The sequence below is a fragment of the Stylophora pistillata genome, chromosome 3 (genome assembly GCF_964205215.1).
Source record: "Stylophora pistillata chromosome 3, jaStyPist1.2, whole genome shotgun sequence".
Taxonomy (NCBI): domain Eukaryota; kingdom Metazoa; phylum Cnidaria; class Anthozoa; order Scleractinia; family Pocilloporidae; genus Stylophora; species Stylophora pistillata.
This window is the reverse complement of record NC_142521.1, coordinates 44,375,965-44,389,575: the sequence shown is the minus strand read 5'-3', so window position 1 is coordinate 44,389,575 and position 13,611 is coordinate 44,375,965. Positions and strand designations below refer to the sequence as shown.

General features: G+C 39.2%; 1 protein-coding gene and 1 pseudogene across 1 annotated transcript; one reads left to right on the top strand and one right to left on the bottom strand.

The window, feature by feature from the left end:
- Positions 1-3,557: 3,557 nt before the first annotated feature.
- Positions 3,558-5,308, bottom strand: LOC148736307 (uncharacterized). Its single transcript, XM_088751481.1, has one exon. The coding sequence runs from the start codon at positions 5,306-5,308 to the stop codon at positions 4,052-4,054; it is 1,257 nt and encodes a 418-aa protein (XP_088607607.1). The 3' UTR covers positions 3,558-4,051.
- A 6,122-nt stretch (positions 5,309-11,430) lies between these two features.
- LOC148736306 (uncharacterized) overlaps positions 11,431-13,611 on the top strand; it is a 4,102-nt pseudogene continuing 1,921 nt past the window's right edge.

Below are 13,611 nucleotides of genomic sequence, written 5' to 3'. Positions count from 1 at the left end.
ATGTCTGCTTTGTATAGGTAATTACATGATTTAGAGTGCAATTTGGAATAAATAAGCACGAGTAAATTTTTTCAAAGACTAACAAAATTGCATGAGCCCGTAGGGCGAGTGCAATTTGTGGTCTTTGAAAAAATTTACAAGTACTTATTTATTCCAAATTGCACGAGAAAATCGTGTGATTATCTATTAATAATATACATGAAAAAATACGAGGTAGCTTCTCATAACTACGCAGAAGAAAAGCGCGCGCATCAAGTGCAAAAATAATTTATTCAAACCCTGCAAGTGACATTGACCGTGACATTGACCTTGACCTTGACCTTCACATTGACACTGACCAATCATTCTGACCAATCAGAATGTCTGGTTTGTTTCTTTCTTTGCACTTAATTAACCCTCTTCTGCACTGAATTAACTCTCTTTTGCACTGAATTAACTGAAAACTGCATTCATCTTAACCAATCAGAACTGAGAAATTTTTTCATGTATATTATTAAGAAACTTAATACTGTGGTCGATTGACATCATTTACATCAACAACTCAGTTGTTCAGCAGATTTTTACACTTTTTTTTAAAACCTGTTTTATAAAAACTTTCAGGACTGTGTGTGATTCTGGGGCCTTAACACAACAAGTGGTCAATATAGCGTTAAAAAGACTGTGAGCTACGAGGCGGCTACGGAATTTAATTCTCGATTTTATTATCCTTTTAATTTTTTCCTCTTTTTTATAACGTTTCCTTTTTTTTTTATGGCACACGCTTACGCTTAAAGTTCAATCTTAATGAGTTATTTAAGTCGCCGTATCTTTGGACGACTTAACGCGATTTAAGGCGAATTGAAGCAATTTTATTCGACTCAAGTGGTAAAACTCAAGTTAGCAGCAGTCTCTCCATAAGCGTTAAAATCATGATTACAGAATCCCTTGCATTCCTGATGATGCCGTTGAGCGGCGAAAGCTCGGACTTCTACATTATTTTACAATATTTTACGATATTTTACAGTAATTCAAGGCCACATCGATGTTTTCGTTGTTTTAGAATAATCATTTTGGTTACTTTTGTATCCACACAAGTCATCATAGTCTAAAACATCCAGATTTCAAACCATTTTCAATTAAAATGTCATTAGTATTGAAGGTAAGTAACAAATAGTAAACCTCGGTCATTAATAATTTATTTAACCATCAAGTCACATTTTCAGATGGATGTGGAAGTCATAATGCAAGCAAAGGACAATGAGTTGGTGCTTCTTGGACTTGACAAGAAAGGAGACATTCTGAGCTTGAGAAATTTTGTACAGAAATTGTCCAAAGAGTCCTCAGATGTCGAGAAAAGATCTAAAAAAATGTCACTGTTACATGAAGTTCTGGAAAATGGTAAACAGAAAAAAAGCCTTAAATAGCAAAAAGATGGGAAAGTTCTACCAAAGATGCGAAAGGTGCAACTAGGATGGCTGCATTTTGATGCCGAGAAGCAGTGTTTTGTTTCTGTGAGAATGGCCAAGGGAGGTGGTACACGAGAGGTTGAAATTGAGCTAAATGCAGACAAAGACGACATCATTGGCATTGCCAAATCCATATTTCTCACCGATGGTAACAGTAACTTTGGGCCTGAACAGCTGATGACATTTGGACTGGCCAATTTCCAGCACAAAGACATTTCAACAATAAAACTTTCTGGTGTTCATTTGGCATTTACACTGCAGCGCTATGTAGAGAAATGCAAGATGTGTAGAGTCAGGCTGTACTTGACTTCAAATATCAACACTTTAGATGATGTGTCCCTTCTAAAACAAGCAGATCACTTTAAACCAGCATCTACCAGTAAACTAGAGAGAAAGGAATCTGGCTTGAATGATGACGAGACCAAGTCACGGACACTGACAAAATTAGAGAATAACTCTATCCAGCGGATGAAGTGTAGAAGTTGTAATGCATTTTGTTAGCTGGACGGCGACTTACCCGTTCTTTGAACAACTAGGACCTAACCGCTCTAAAAACGACAATGATCTTGGCAATTGGTTCGAATTCTAAGGAAACATTGCCCCGACGAGCTATGAGAGCAGACCCACAAGGCCCATGCTTTGCCAACTTGTTCTAATATAATAAGTTATTCCACCCAACGCCCAAATTCTTTACAAGAGAGGTGAGAGGAGAGCGCAAAATAGGCAGGCACGGAGAGTATCGCCGCGGGGAGGTGGGATAGTCGTCAATCCTTCAGCAATTCGCGAGAAGACAGATTACGCGCGAACTGAGAAACTCGGTTAATGTTATGCTTGTGGTCAGCGGCATTACTTGCAATCGCCCTAATTGTCACTGGGTCGGTAGCGTTTAAAGTCAGGGAGTTTCTTAAATTGTTATGAGATAAAGTCGAATTTCCCATCAATAATTTAATGGGTAATTCGACTTTATCTCATAACAATGTATCCTTTAATCTAGGAGCCATTTCTTCTTTCTAAAATTATTTGTAGTCTTGGATTCATTTCTTTTATTCAACACATTGTAGGTAGTCAAAAACAGACAATTCTTTTCTTAGGTTTTTTTATGTCTGACATGTTTAACCCAACGTAAGGTATGTGGTTGACCACGAATATCATCTAACGGCTTGAATCCATACGTTTAGACCAAAAATAAGAAAAATTAAGAGGAACTCGTCAGCTTGATTCAGTCGACTTCTGTAATTGAAAGTAAAAGTAATTTTAACCAACCAAAGTGCAGCGTCTAAGAATGTTCCGCAAGTGGAACACTCAAGTGACTTATTACGTAACTCCGCTAAGTTTCGAGTTATCTTTAAGGTCGGCACACACGAGGGGACTAGTCCCTGCGACTAGTCCCAGCGACCAGTTTCATGCGACTAGTCCCTTCGTGTCAACTACACATTTCTGTGGTCGCAGGGACCAAAATTTGGTCCCTGCGACTGGTCGCACGAATTCAAACTTGTTTGAATTCGTGCGACCAGTCGCAGGGACTTGTCGCATGAAACAAATGTTTGTCCCCTCGTGTGAACTGTTTGTGCGACCAGTCCCTGCGACTAAACGGTAAATAAGCCAATCACGGGTCAGTATGATGCGTGACTTCCGGTATTTGTAAACATTGCAGTCTCTATGAATTTTCCCTGAATTCTAGATTTCTACAACTGAAGAATAAAAAACTATTTCTAGTTTTGTAAACATATACAGATGTCTTGGAGCCGTTTTGATGGAATTTTTACCCTATTTGACTCTGTGTCTGTTGAAAATAAATAAATAAAAAACGGAACGTAAAAACGTGAATAATTCGACTGAATAAGTGTAGTTCATTTGCGTTGATGTTTAATAGTGCTACAATGAAAAGTTGCCAAATTTTCATTATTTTCGTGTAACGCCCCAGACTAAGAAACATCTTTTGCCTCTTAATTTTCCTATGTTCTTGTGCAATTGAGTGCCCTCGTGTGAACACCTTAAGGGACTAGTCCCTGCTACCGGTCCCCTCGTGTAAACCCTTCAAAGACTTGTCGCCGGGACTAGTCGCACGGACTAGTCGCAAGGACTAGTCCCCTCGTGTGTGCCGACCTTAAGAACATTGCGCACTATCAAACAATAAACATATGAAATACATATATATGAACTGCGGCTATGAAACGTATATGTGCACGATCCTACGCAGTAAAGCACTATTTAAGCAATAGTGAAAATCAGAACTGAAAAAAATTCAGGCCTATACGGGATTCGAACCACTGACCTCTGCGATACCAGTGCAGCGCTCTACCAGTTGGCTTGTTAGCTCAATTGGTAGAGCACTGCACTAGTATCGCAGAGGTCAGTGGTTCGAATCCCGTACAGACCTGAATTTTTTTCAGGTCTGATTTTCACTATTGCTTAAATAGTGCTTTACTGCGAAGGATCGTGCACATATACATTGCGCACTATGCCAATGCCTAAGCGCTTCTGATAACGTTCTGTGCTATTCTGTCAGACGCGGAGTCAATAACAACACTGAAAAAAGATGGATAGTTTGGCTTCTTTCCATTACTTGACAGCTCATTAAGTTTTCGCGCTAAAGTGTGTTATCACTATAAGTCATAAATAAGGTCCAAGAGAGCAAAGTATAATTGGGAAGCCTCGTCGATGGTAGTGGGCGTGTCTAGTCGCTCGTCTTCCATTATCAATTCTGCCAGATCCTTGAAGGCAGGACAACATCCTTTTGCTTGTGGTCGCGTTGCGCACATATCCTCTGCAATTTCAATTTCGTCTACATCGATCGGGGTACAATAACCTTGCGCACCTTTCAGCTCCGGAAGAAAGTAAAGAATATCTGGCTTTCCAGAAGGAGATTCCAGATTGGTAGATGGTCTAATTCTATGAACATTCCACTCCAGGACAACTCTGTGTAGCTCTTCTTGCATTAAAGCCATCAAACAGAATTTCAAGCATTCTCGATGTATAACGTTGTCATCATTGTAAAAACCAGAATCTCTTAAATTCTTAAAATACTCTATCCACCAGCCTGCGCATCCCTGTCTCAAACATCCCCACCATGCTTCTATTCTTTGATTTGAGGTCGATTTTCCGTAAATAAAACTCTTTTCTCCAGAAAAATCATCCTCAGAGGACCTGCGAAAGAATCGTTGAATAGCTGCCACGTTCACATTCTCAGTTCCCCTGTCTCCCCGAAAAATGCGTGCAGTAGCTCCTAACTGCCTAACACAGTCAAGATAAAACTCAGCTACTATTTTTGGGTCGTTATTTGAAGATGCTACCTCAAGCCATAAGATTCTTCTACTGAAACCATCTATGGCACCGTGGACACAGAAACCAAAAGGTTTCAATTTGTCATAACCGTCAATATGCCATAAATAGTTTGGCCCTTTAGATCGGTAGACCCTTCTTCGAAGTCTATGCCTTGATCGGTGTTCCACTCCATCAGGGTCAAAGACCTTCAATACCTGCCGAACAACTTCTCTCGTAGTAACCAGTCCGTGATGATTTACGAGTCTCTGGTGCATTGCTCTGTACCCAAGAAGACTATCGCTTCCCCTTAATTCCCCTTGCACTACCTGTACTATTTCATCTAGGTCGCTTTTAAAGCGACGTCTTCTACAACCCAGCCTCCTTAGAATCCTTTTCAAATGTCTCAGACTAATACATAAACCATGCACAATTGCAAGGAACAAAACAATTTCTTGAGCAGCAAATCCAAGGTTAAAGTATGTTTCAATTAGTTCGTCTCGAGCGAGAGCGTTACCTCTGGTTGCAGGCAAATAATTCGGTAGCACGGCCCTTGACGTGGTGCAGATAGTTGCTATAAGGCATATTGAACAAACCTTCATAGCGACAGTGACTGTCGAACATGTAGGAGAGGATAAAACCAGAACTGCTCGAGGAAGACGTTGGCGTAAAAGACATGAGTGGGGCGCCTGCAATTTGTACGACGCTGACAGTGAAAATCGCACTAAAAACAAAACCGTACTAAATGTAGCACCAAAAGTGGCAAAAAAAGTTACACTAAAAGTGGCAGTAAAAGTGGCAGTAAAAGTGGCAGTAAAAGTGGCAGTAAAAGTGGCAGTAAAAGTGGCAGTAAAAGTGGCAGTAAAAGTGGCAGTAAAAGTGGCAGTAAAAGTGGCAGTAAAAGTGGCAGTAAAAGTGGCACTAAAATAAAAAAGATGTGTGTCCCTTATAGGGCTCCGTACATTACCGACACTGAAACCAAAAGCGAAAAGTTGTCACCACGCAATCACTTATCTTACTAACTTGTCAGACAATCTAACTTAAATTGTCTCAACATTTCCAGCTTACCTCTCCGAAGAGCGTACGAGCTCCGAATATAGTCGAAGATTAACCAAAGATTATCCTTTACCGCCGAAACCCATCATTCCTAAATCTCCTGATCCTTTCTTTTTAATGAAGCTAAAAGGAAACATCTCAAAATGTAACGGATGCGAAGGGAGCTTTCATAAAGACTCTCAATCTGTTGAAAGCATGGCAGTCATTGGAAGTTTAGAGATGGACTGGTATCCAAATCTGTATTTAGATGGCACAAAATGTTGAAAGTTAGGCAGAGCACAAAGAAGATACTACCATATTAACATAGCATGTCTGTGCACACGTCGTCCCTGTTTCCATACAGGCCACTTGCAAGGTCTGTTGAGGAGAACTGAGGGAGGCCTGTCTCTAACGGAAGAGCTTATAACTTTCGTTAAGCAGCGCTTTCCCGGAATTGTAATTGAATAAATGGCAGACTGACTTAGGCATTGCTATATTTTCTTTCTACCCTTTTAATGAATAATCGAGATCTCGATTAAAGAGATGCTGACCATGTGAACCTATAATTTGACGAATGATTTGCTGTTTATTATTTAGTTTCACGGCCGTTAAAAAATAGATAAGTTAATAATTAAAAATAAACAAAAGATGAGATAAGAAAGTCGATAAAAAACAAATGAAGCCGGGGGTTCGATTGTTCCTCGAGGATCTCCGGGTAACTTCGGAGACCCTCGGATAGTTTTCGGTTAATCATCGAAGTATATTCGGAGCTCGACGCTCTTCGGAAAATCATCGGAGTTGTTTTGAATGAAAAAAACAGACGTTGAAATATTCCGGTGGAACTCCGGCGGAATTCCGGATTCTGGCTTTTCCAAACAACCGCTCTCCAGATCGCCAGTATCTGATACTGCCATCCATACTGATGAAAAGCTTACCGTGTACAACCTAATCGTTAATTATGGTCCGCAGTATATAAATCCATTTATTGTTGAAAAGATGGACGAAGAAATATGGCATGAACTTGTCCTAATGAAATAACAGCGAAACGATGGGAAATTCTTCTAAATAAATGCAGATATTGCGTGTGGTAGTGTCCAATTATTGTTCGACTATTTAGACGCGTCAAGGTCAATGATATTGAAATTAAAAATCTCATTCTATATAACAATTGTTATTGGCTCCGTAACTGCTCCGACCAAGAGATCGAAAATGGCCAAATGGATGATCAAATTTGTACTCTAGCGCTGTAGCTGGCGCTGCTTTACAATTATTATAATGTTGACGATAACTATGGCCAGACACCCAGCGATAAGCACAACAATCCAAGGAGTGCCGTGTGATCCTGGAGGTGGTATCGACAAAGGTTAGCTCGCGCTTTTGTTGGTGATGTTGGCCATTGAATCCGTCGACATAAATTCCGAAACACCGATACTTGACAGGGAGGAGAAACGAAACTGCAGGTAGCAAGAGGACTGAAAGGGAAAAAATAGCTTTTCTCGCATGATTGATGTAACTGATTAACGCGTAATAGTCAAGAGTGATCACGTAACTTCCGTTGTCACGCAAGGAACACTAGATACTCAGATCAAATTAGCCTTTTTCGTAAGCACGTGCGATCAGAACGAACGGAACGATAAAAGACCGAAAGAATAAGAATTAAGATTGGAGAAAGAGGTATGATTTGTAGTTTATTGTGCATGCTTGTCGATTAGTTATATTTGGGTTGGATATTATTGCCTGTATCGCTAGTGATTCGAAATATTTAGTAAGTAATAGGCGTTTCGTTGTTTTCATCTTTTCAGTTTTTACGTAAATCAAGCAAGTAATTAAAGAAAATTTGATAGATAGAAAGAGTGGCTTGGTTCCTAGTAGTTATCCAACCCGATCGCGTTCGGAGCACCAAGGAGTGTAAGACTATGTTAGAAGAACTCCGTCCGTTACAATTAAGCTTACTTTAACATCTACTTCAAATTTAGAAAGATGGGGATTGTGGAAACGAATAGGAACACTTTTGAAATATAATTTTATCCACAATGATTTCATAACAAAAAAATTGCTTTAAAGGAATTTAGCTTTGCGAATAGGTGGCAAGCATTAAAGAAGCCAACGCCCGGTTTGAAAGGCAAATAACATGTTAAAATGATGTTTGAAGTGAAAGACAAATCAACTTAAAACACCAGGTTTTAAATTCACCATCCTCGGTTCCATCACCATTGCGCATAAGCATCACATATCGACAGTCCTGTAGAAGCAGTCTGCAGGAAGTTTGTCATCATAGACCCAGTTTGACTTCTCATGAACTGGCCCAGCTGATTGAGTAACAAAGATTTAACCTCAACTAAATTCCGGTATCTCCAGGACCCACACTTTAGAATTAATCAAAGAATTGATAAAGTATAAAATTGATGCCGCCATAAAGAAATGAAAGCGAGATTGTATCTAGTCTGCAGAGCAGCGTAATTTTGGCCAGCGAGTGCGCAGTATTTTCTTAGAGAAAATTATGGCCGTCATCTTTGATTTTAGTGGAAACAGAAGGCTGGGTAGAGAAAGAGGGTAGAGATTTGTACCAAGTGGGTGAGCGACAGTTAAAAAAAAAACAAAACAAAAAAAACCAAGAAGAAGAAAGAGGGAGGTGAGAGTGGGGAAGTAAATAGACATAGCCGGTTGAAAAAGCGACCATGCGCTTTTTTTAACTCGCCCTGATAAAACGCCTGCGCTGCAGTTTGAAGGGAAAATAACATGTTTTTGACAGGATTTTAAAAAAAGGATGGATGTGCGTATATTTCCACGGGGAGCAAAGAAAGTAATGATCCGTATAGTCCCACGGACGGCATAACTTAAATGTCGTTATGTCTTTGTTAATTAATATTCCTAGAACCGCTAGCGCTCCCACCAGCTGATCCACCATCGCCCGATGAATGAATGATCAAGTACGCGTTCTGGTGCTGAGGCTGGCGGTGCATTAGAAATATAATCATGATGATGAGGTTAAAGGCGACTATAGCTGGACGCACTGTACATGTACTTCATTTGACACTCTAACCAGCTTATGCTTTCTGATCGACAAGGGAATAATATTTTCCCCTACTATCTCATCGAAGTAGGTGTACCAGTTGAAAAAGATATTTAAAAATTGGTTTTGAATTGGCTACTCTAAGGTATTATGAAAGTTTGATTGCCGAAAAAATCAAAACTTCTTCTCTTCGAACCGAAAAGATTGTAATAAACGCTGTATTCTTTTTCACATGAAACAAAAAATTTCTTTTATCTAAAACATGACGTCAATTATGTACAATGCAATGATGTGAAAATTAACTTAATGTTTTTCATCACATTCCGATTATCAGAAAAGTAGATCTGATGATTACTTTCACTATGCGACACTATGCGATTCTATCATCTTAAGTGCTCCCAAGGGGTCTGGAGATAAATGTTAAGTTGAAACCTAAATGTAAGGTTAACCAACAGAAGAAGAGTGGAGGTCGGAGAACTTTGCAATTTCAATTTGTAAGAACATCTAAAACTCTGCGAGGATGCCGAGTAAAAACAACTGAGCTAACAAATGAGCTAACAAGCCAACTGGGAGCTTGTTGTTATGTTGGTTCGTATTAAACGTACATCAATTTCATTGAATGGATATGGCATCGACGGGTTTAATACGAACCAACATAATAACCTGCTCCCAGTTGGCTTGTTAGCTCAGTTTGTAGAGCACTGCACCGGTATCGCAGAGGTAATGGGTTCAAACCCAGTTGGGCCTGAATTTTTTTCAAGCCTTATTTCCACTACTACATAAGATAGGATTAATTGCTGCGAGGATCACTTTCATACTCACATTGACATCGACCTTCAACTGAACAACAGAAAGCGCCATCAGCGTGATGTCCACTGAATGTTAGACTCACAATTCTTTATAAAGTTATTGTCATCGTTATACATACATACTTTATTCGTCCCAAATGGGCTTTTATGAATAAAGAAATAATTGAAAATATATACTAATAAATTAATGAGCTAATTAACTAGTAAATCAGAAAACATAATCAAATTAATTAATTAGATAAATAACTTAAATAACAAAAGTAAAAAAGTCTCCAAAAAGTTTGAGGTAAGGCTTCTCTTTAGGCAACGTTTGAAGTCCTTCAGTGTCGGTTCGTTATCGAAAGGTCAAAGTACGATTAACTCGGCCAATGAATACGACACTGATGCATTGAATACTTTTTGTGCAACACGGGTTTAAAAACTCAAAATTTTACGTAGAATGTATGAGCTCATTAGCGCTTTTGCCACCCAGAAATTTTGCAGTTTTTGATGGACTATTTCTCCTTGAATATTACACCCAAAGAGCTAAAATTCTCACCATGTACTAGGGTTTTCTAGCTCTTTAGCTGCCTGAAGTCAATTTGTATCTAACATGCTTCCTTCTTTGCGCAAGACCGTTTGCAAATGAGCAAAAATGTAAACAATGACGTCAGCATGAATCCGCCTATTGAATCGTTGCTAATTAGTGTACATTGTAGTGTGACCGTGATATGAATTATGCAAAAATGCTAGCAGGTATAAAACTCGTAAATTTTGGCTCTACATGATCATTACTTGGATTAGTGTGTGCGCGATTAGAGAACTTTGTTTTTACAGAACCGAGTAGTTAACAATTGTATTCTTTCCATTCTGACAATCACACATGGAAATCATATGAAAGGTTTAAGTTTACTAACCTTCATACAAATCCTGCTTTGGAAGTGTGTCTTCTACTTGACCTTAGGTTATTTTACAAATGTTTTCGTCGGAAAACTCACCTGAGCCCGGCACCAGTAGTGGTGCACGTGCCCTAACGTATTCAGAAGTCGTGCAAGGAATATCTGCGCCTCTGGACAATGACTTTTAGCATCGTTAACAAAAGCAAGATTTCGAGGAAGCCACGCGGGTTTCCTTGGAGACGTCGCTTAATGACGTTCCGCTGGTAAGTAGATTTATGTTCATTGCCGTTCATTATATTTTTTGCTGACGATTCGAGTAAAACCTGGAGAAAAAAGCTTAGTCACCCTTATCAATCTTAATTTTAGAGATGTAAGAGTGAATCTGAAGACAGCCTAGATAAGACAACCCCTGGATTTAACCATGCACGTGGCCGTGGGAAGGTAAGCTAAAACATTCAGTAATGAGCATGTAAAAACTTAGGTTCAGTAAGAACGGAAAATAATATTTTTATGGTCGTTACTTTACTCCCTTCTTTAGAGTGAGCGAGACACGGGAAGCAAAGGGAAGTCTGATTTTGTTTGCTCGCGCGCGATTTTTTAGTTGCGCAGGGCTTTTTCACTTTTTCCCACAATCTTAATGCCTTGAACAGGCTAAATTAAAAGCGCTTCCGATGAATTTTTTATGGTTGTGCAGCAAAAAAATGATACACAAGTGAAGCAGGAAATATGGGAATAAGGTGAATCAGGAGTTCCACACTTGCCAAGTACATTTGATCCCTACCAAGTAAATGCGGAGAACCATATAATTCTTCCAAATAAACTCCCCTTCCTCCCCTCCACAACAAAAACCGGGCATTAAGCTTTTTTACCCACAACGAACGCTACCACCACACCTCACCTCATATACAATGTAAGGGAATAAGTGCTAAATATCCTTGAATTTTTTATAATCCTAGATGTCACAATAACCAATCGATGTGACTGACATTATGGATTCACCACCAAAGAAGAAAAACAAAAAAGCGAGCAGGTGAGTGTAATCTTTTTTTTGTTTTAATGCAGGGGGCAAGGGGACAAAGTTAGGAGGCTATGGATCGAAAATTTAGAGACCAAATTGTGCGAAAATGCCAGTTAAAATTAAATGAATTTAGTATAGGTAATCACATGGCGTGCAATTTGGTACAAATATCCACGAGAAGATTTTTTCATATTTATAACACTGTACGAGCGTAGCCAGTTCGATTCGTTACTCAGGCTTTTTGCGAGAATGACGCTTGAGATTTGAAATTTCGAATTTCTCGCGTCGTCCTTTCCGAGAAAAGTTTGCTTAGAATACAAACAAGACATTTTCGATCTTTCCATTTAAGAAAATCCCCGATTATATGCCGAAGGTTTCCTGAGGATTTCCCAATACACCATACACACACCAAACACCGAATGAATACCGAAGAGTTGTTAGGCTTTTTATTATCTGAAAGTTCCATTCTTCGTGATTTTGAACGAATAAGCCAGTGGCTGTGACCACAGGAAAGTGTTGAAATGTTACCCTTGTTTTTATTTCTAAATTCTTAGCATTTAATTGACAACTGAGCTCATTTATTCCTCAACTGAAGTTGATTTGCTGGTCCCTTTGTTAAAAACACTCTCAGTTCTGGTGCAACTCGTGGGAAAGACGTTCATGAAGTCCTTCACACTGACATTGACACCGACGATCAATTGAACCAAGCCACTACTTTCTTCATTCGAAGGTAAAACAATTAAAGTCTGTCGTAATAATATAAATTGCAACCAGAACTGGGTGTTAAGTTGGTATTATGGAATACTAATACTGAACTTGCTTTATGCTTGATAATTCTTAGGCAAAAGGATCTCAAGTCGAGTAATTTGTTTACATGTACCAAAACTTTTTTAAAAGTTTAAGATATTTTTTAGATCTTAAAACATCTAAAATACCTGCTCTGGGGGATTCTTACTTCATGGTCTCATAATCTGAATGTTGTTTTTCATTTTAAATCACGCACAGAACCCTTTACGCCCTGATAGGGATCAGCGTGAATTTGTATTGATATTTTGTATTGATATTTTGATTTTTTGTATCCTTAATTAAACGGATAAAAAGGTTTAAAACACTGGGGAATTTTGTCTGTCTTTATATTTATTCGCATCACTTTTTTAATTAGTGTTTTAAAATGGATCTCTTTTTCCAGGAAATCGAAGGCAAGGACAATGGAAAAGAGTGAGTTGGAGAGTGACGTGAAATCTCTTTTGGAAGGTTCGTCGTCTTCCCAAGACGATAAAAATAATAAAACGAAGAAGAAACAGCGCAAGATATCCCTTGATACATGGGAAAATGTCGAGAAGCAATCAGTGGGACGGTTGCCAGTCGGAATCGACGGCTTAACCATTTACGAGATTAAGGGATTCGTACCCGATAAACTTGAATTGCTTCAAGACGGAAGAAAATGGAAGAAAACCTGCCCCACTTTCTGGAGGGGGCATACTCGCACACGATTTTCGGACTGTAAAGGTTCCGTTAAGTGCACCAAGGAACACTGTCCATTTAAGATGCAGTTCGGGGTAACCAACACCACTCAGTTCGAAAAAAAGCTTTACGCGAAACAGGTGTGCAAAGGATGCGGCAGTGACGGCGCTGCACTTGCGCTGCACGTCGGTACCTTAGTTACGGGAAAAATAAGGTTACCGTCTATCACATTGGGGAACACACATGTCCTGTTACCTCGATACAGAAAAAAAAGACATCAAGACTGTCGAACAACTGATAAGGGACAACCCAAATATAAAGCCTCGTGAAATACAGTCTACCTTTGTTCTTTCCGCCTTTCAGCGAGAAATGGACTGGGACGAGGTTGAGAAAGAAGCCGCTGCCATCATCGACAAAAAACGTATGTCTAATATAAAGCAGAAGGTTAAGAGAAATTGAGCCGTTTGGCCATAACTTTGAGGCCGTCGTCTCGTTCAAAGAGTATTTTGATAAACGGGATTTGTTATATATCTATAAGGTAAACGACAGAAGAGGATATCCCGACAAGCCCTCTTTTGTCTTCAAAACTAGTTCTACAAAAGCAAAAATTGCTTTAAGCATGGACAAAGACGGCCAGAACTTTATGAAAAACGAATTCTGTTTTTTGACGGAAAGCGAAAACGTTGCA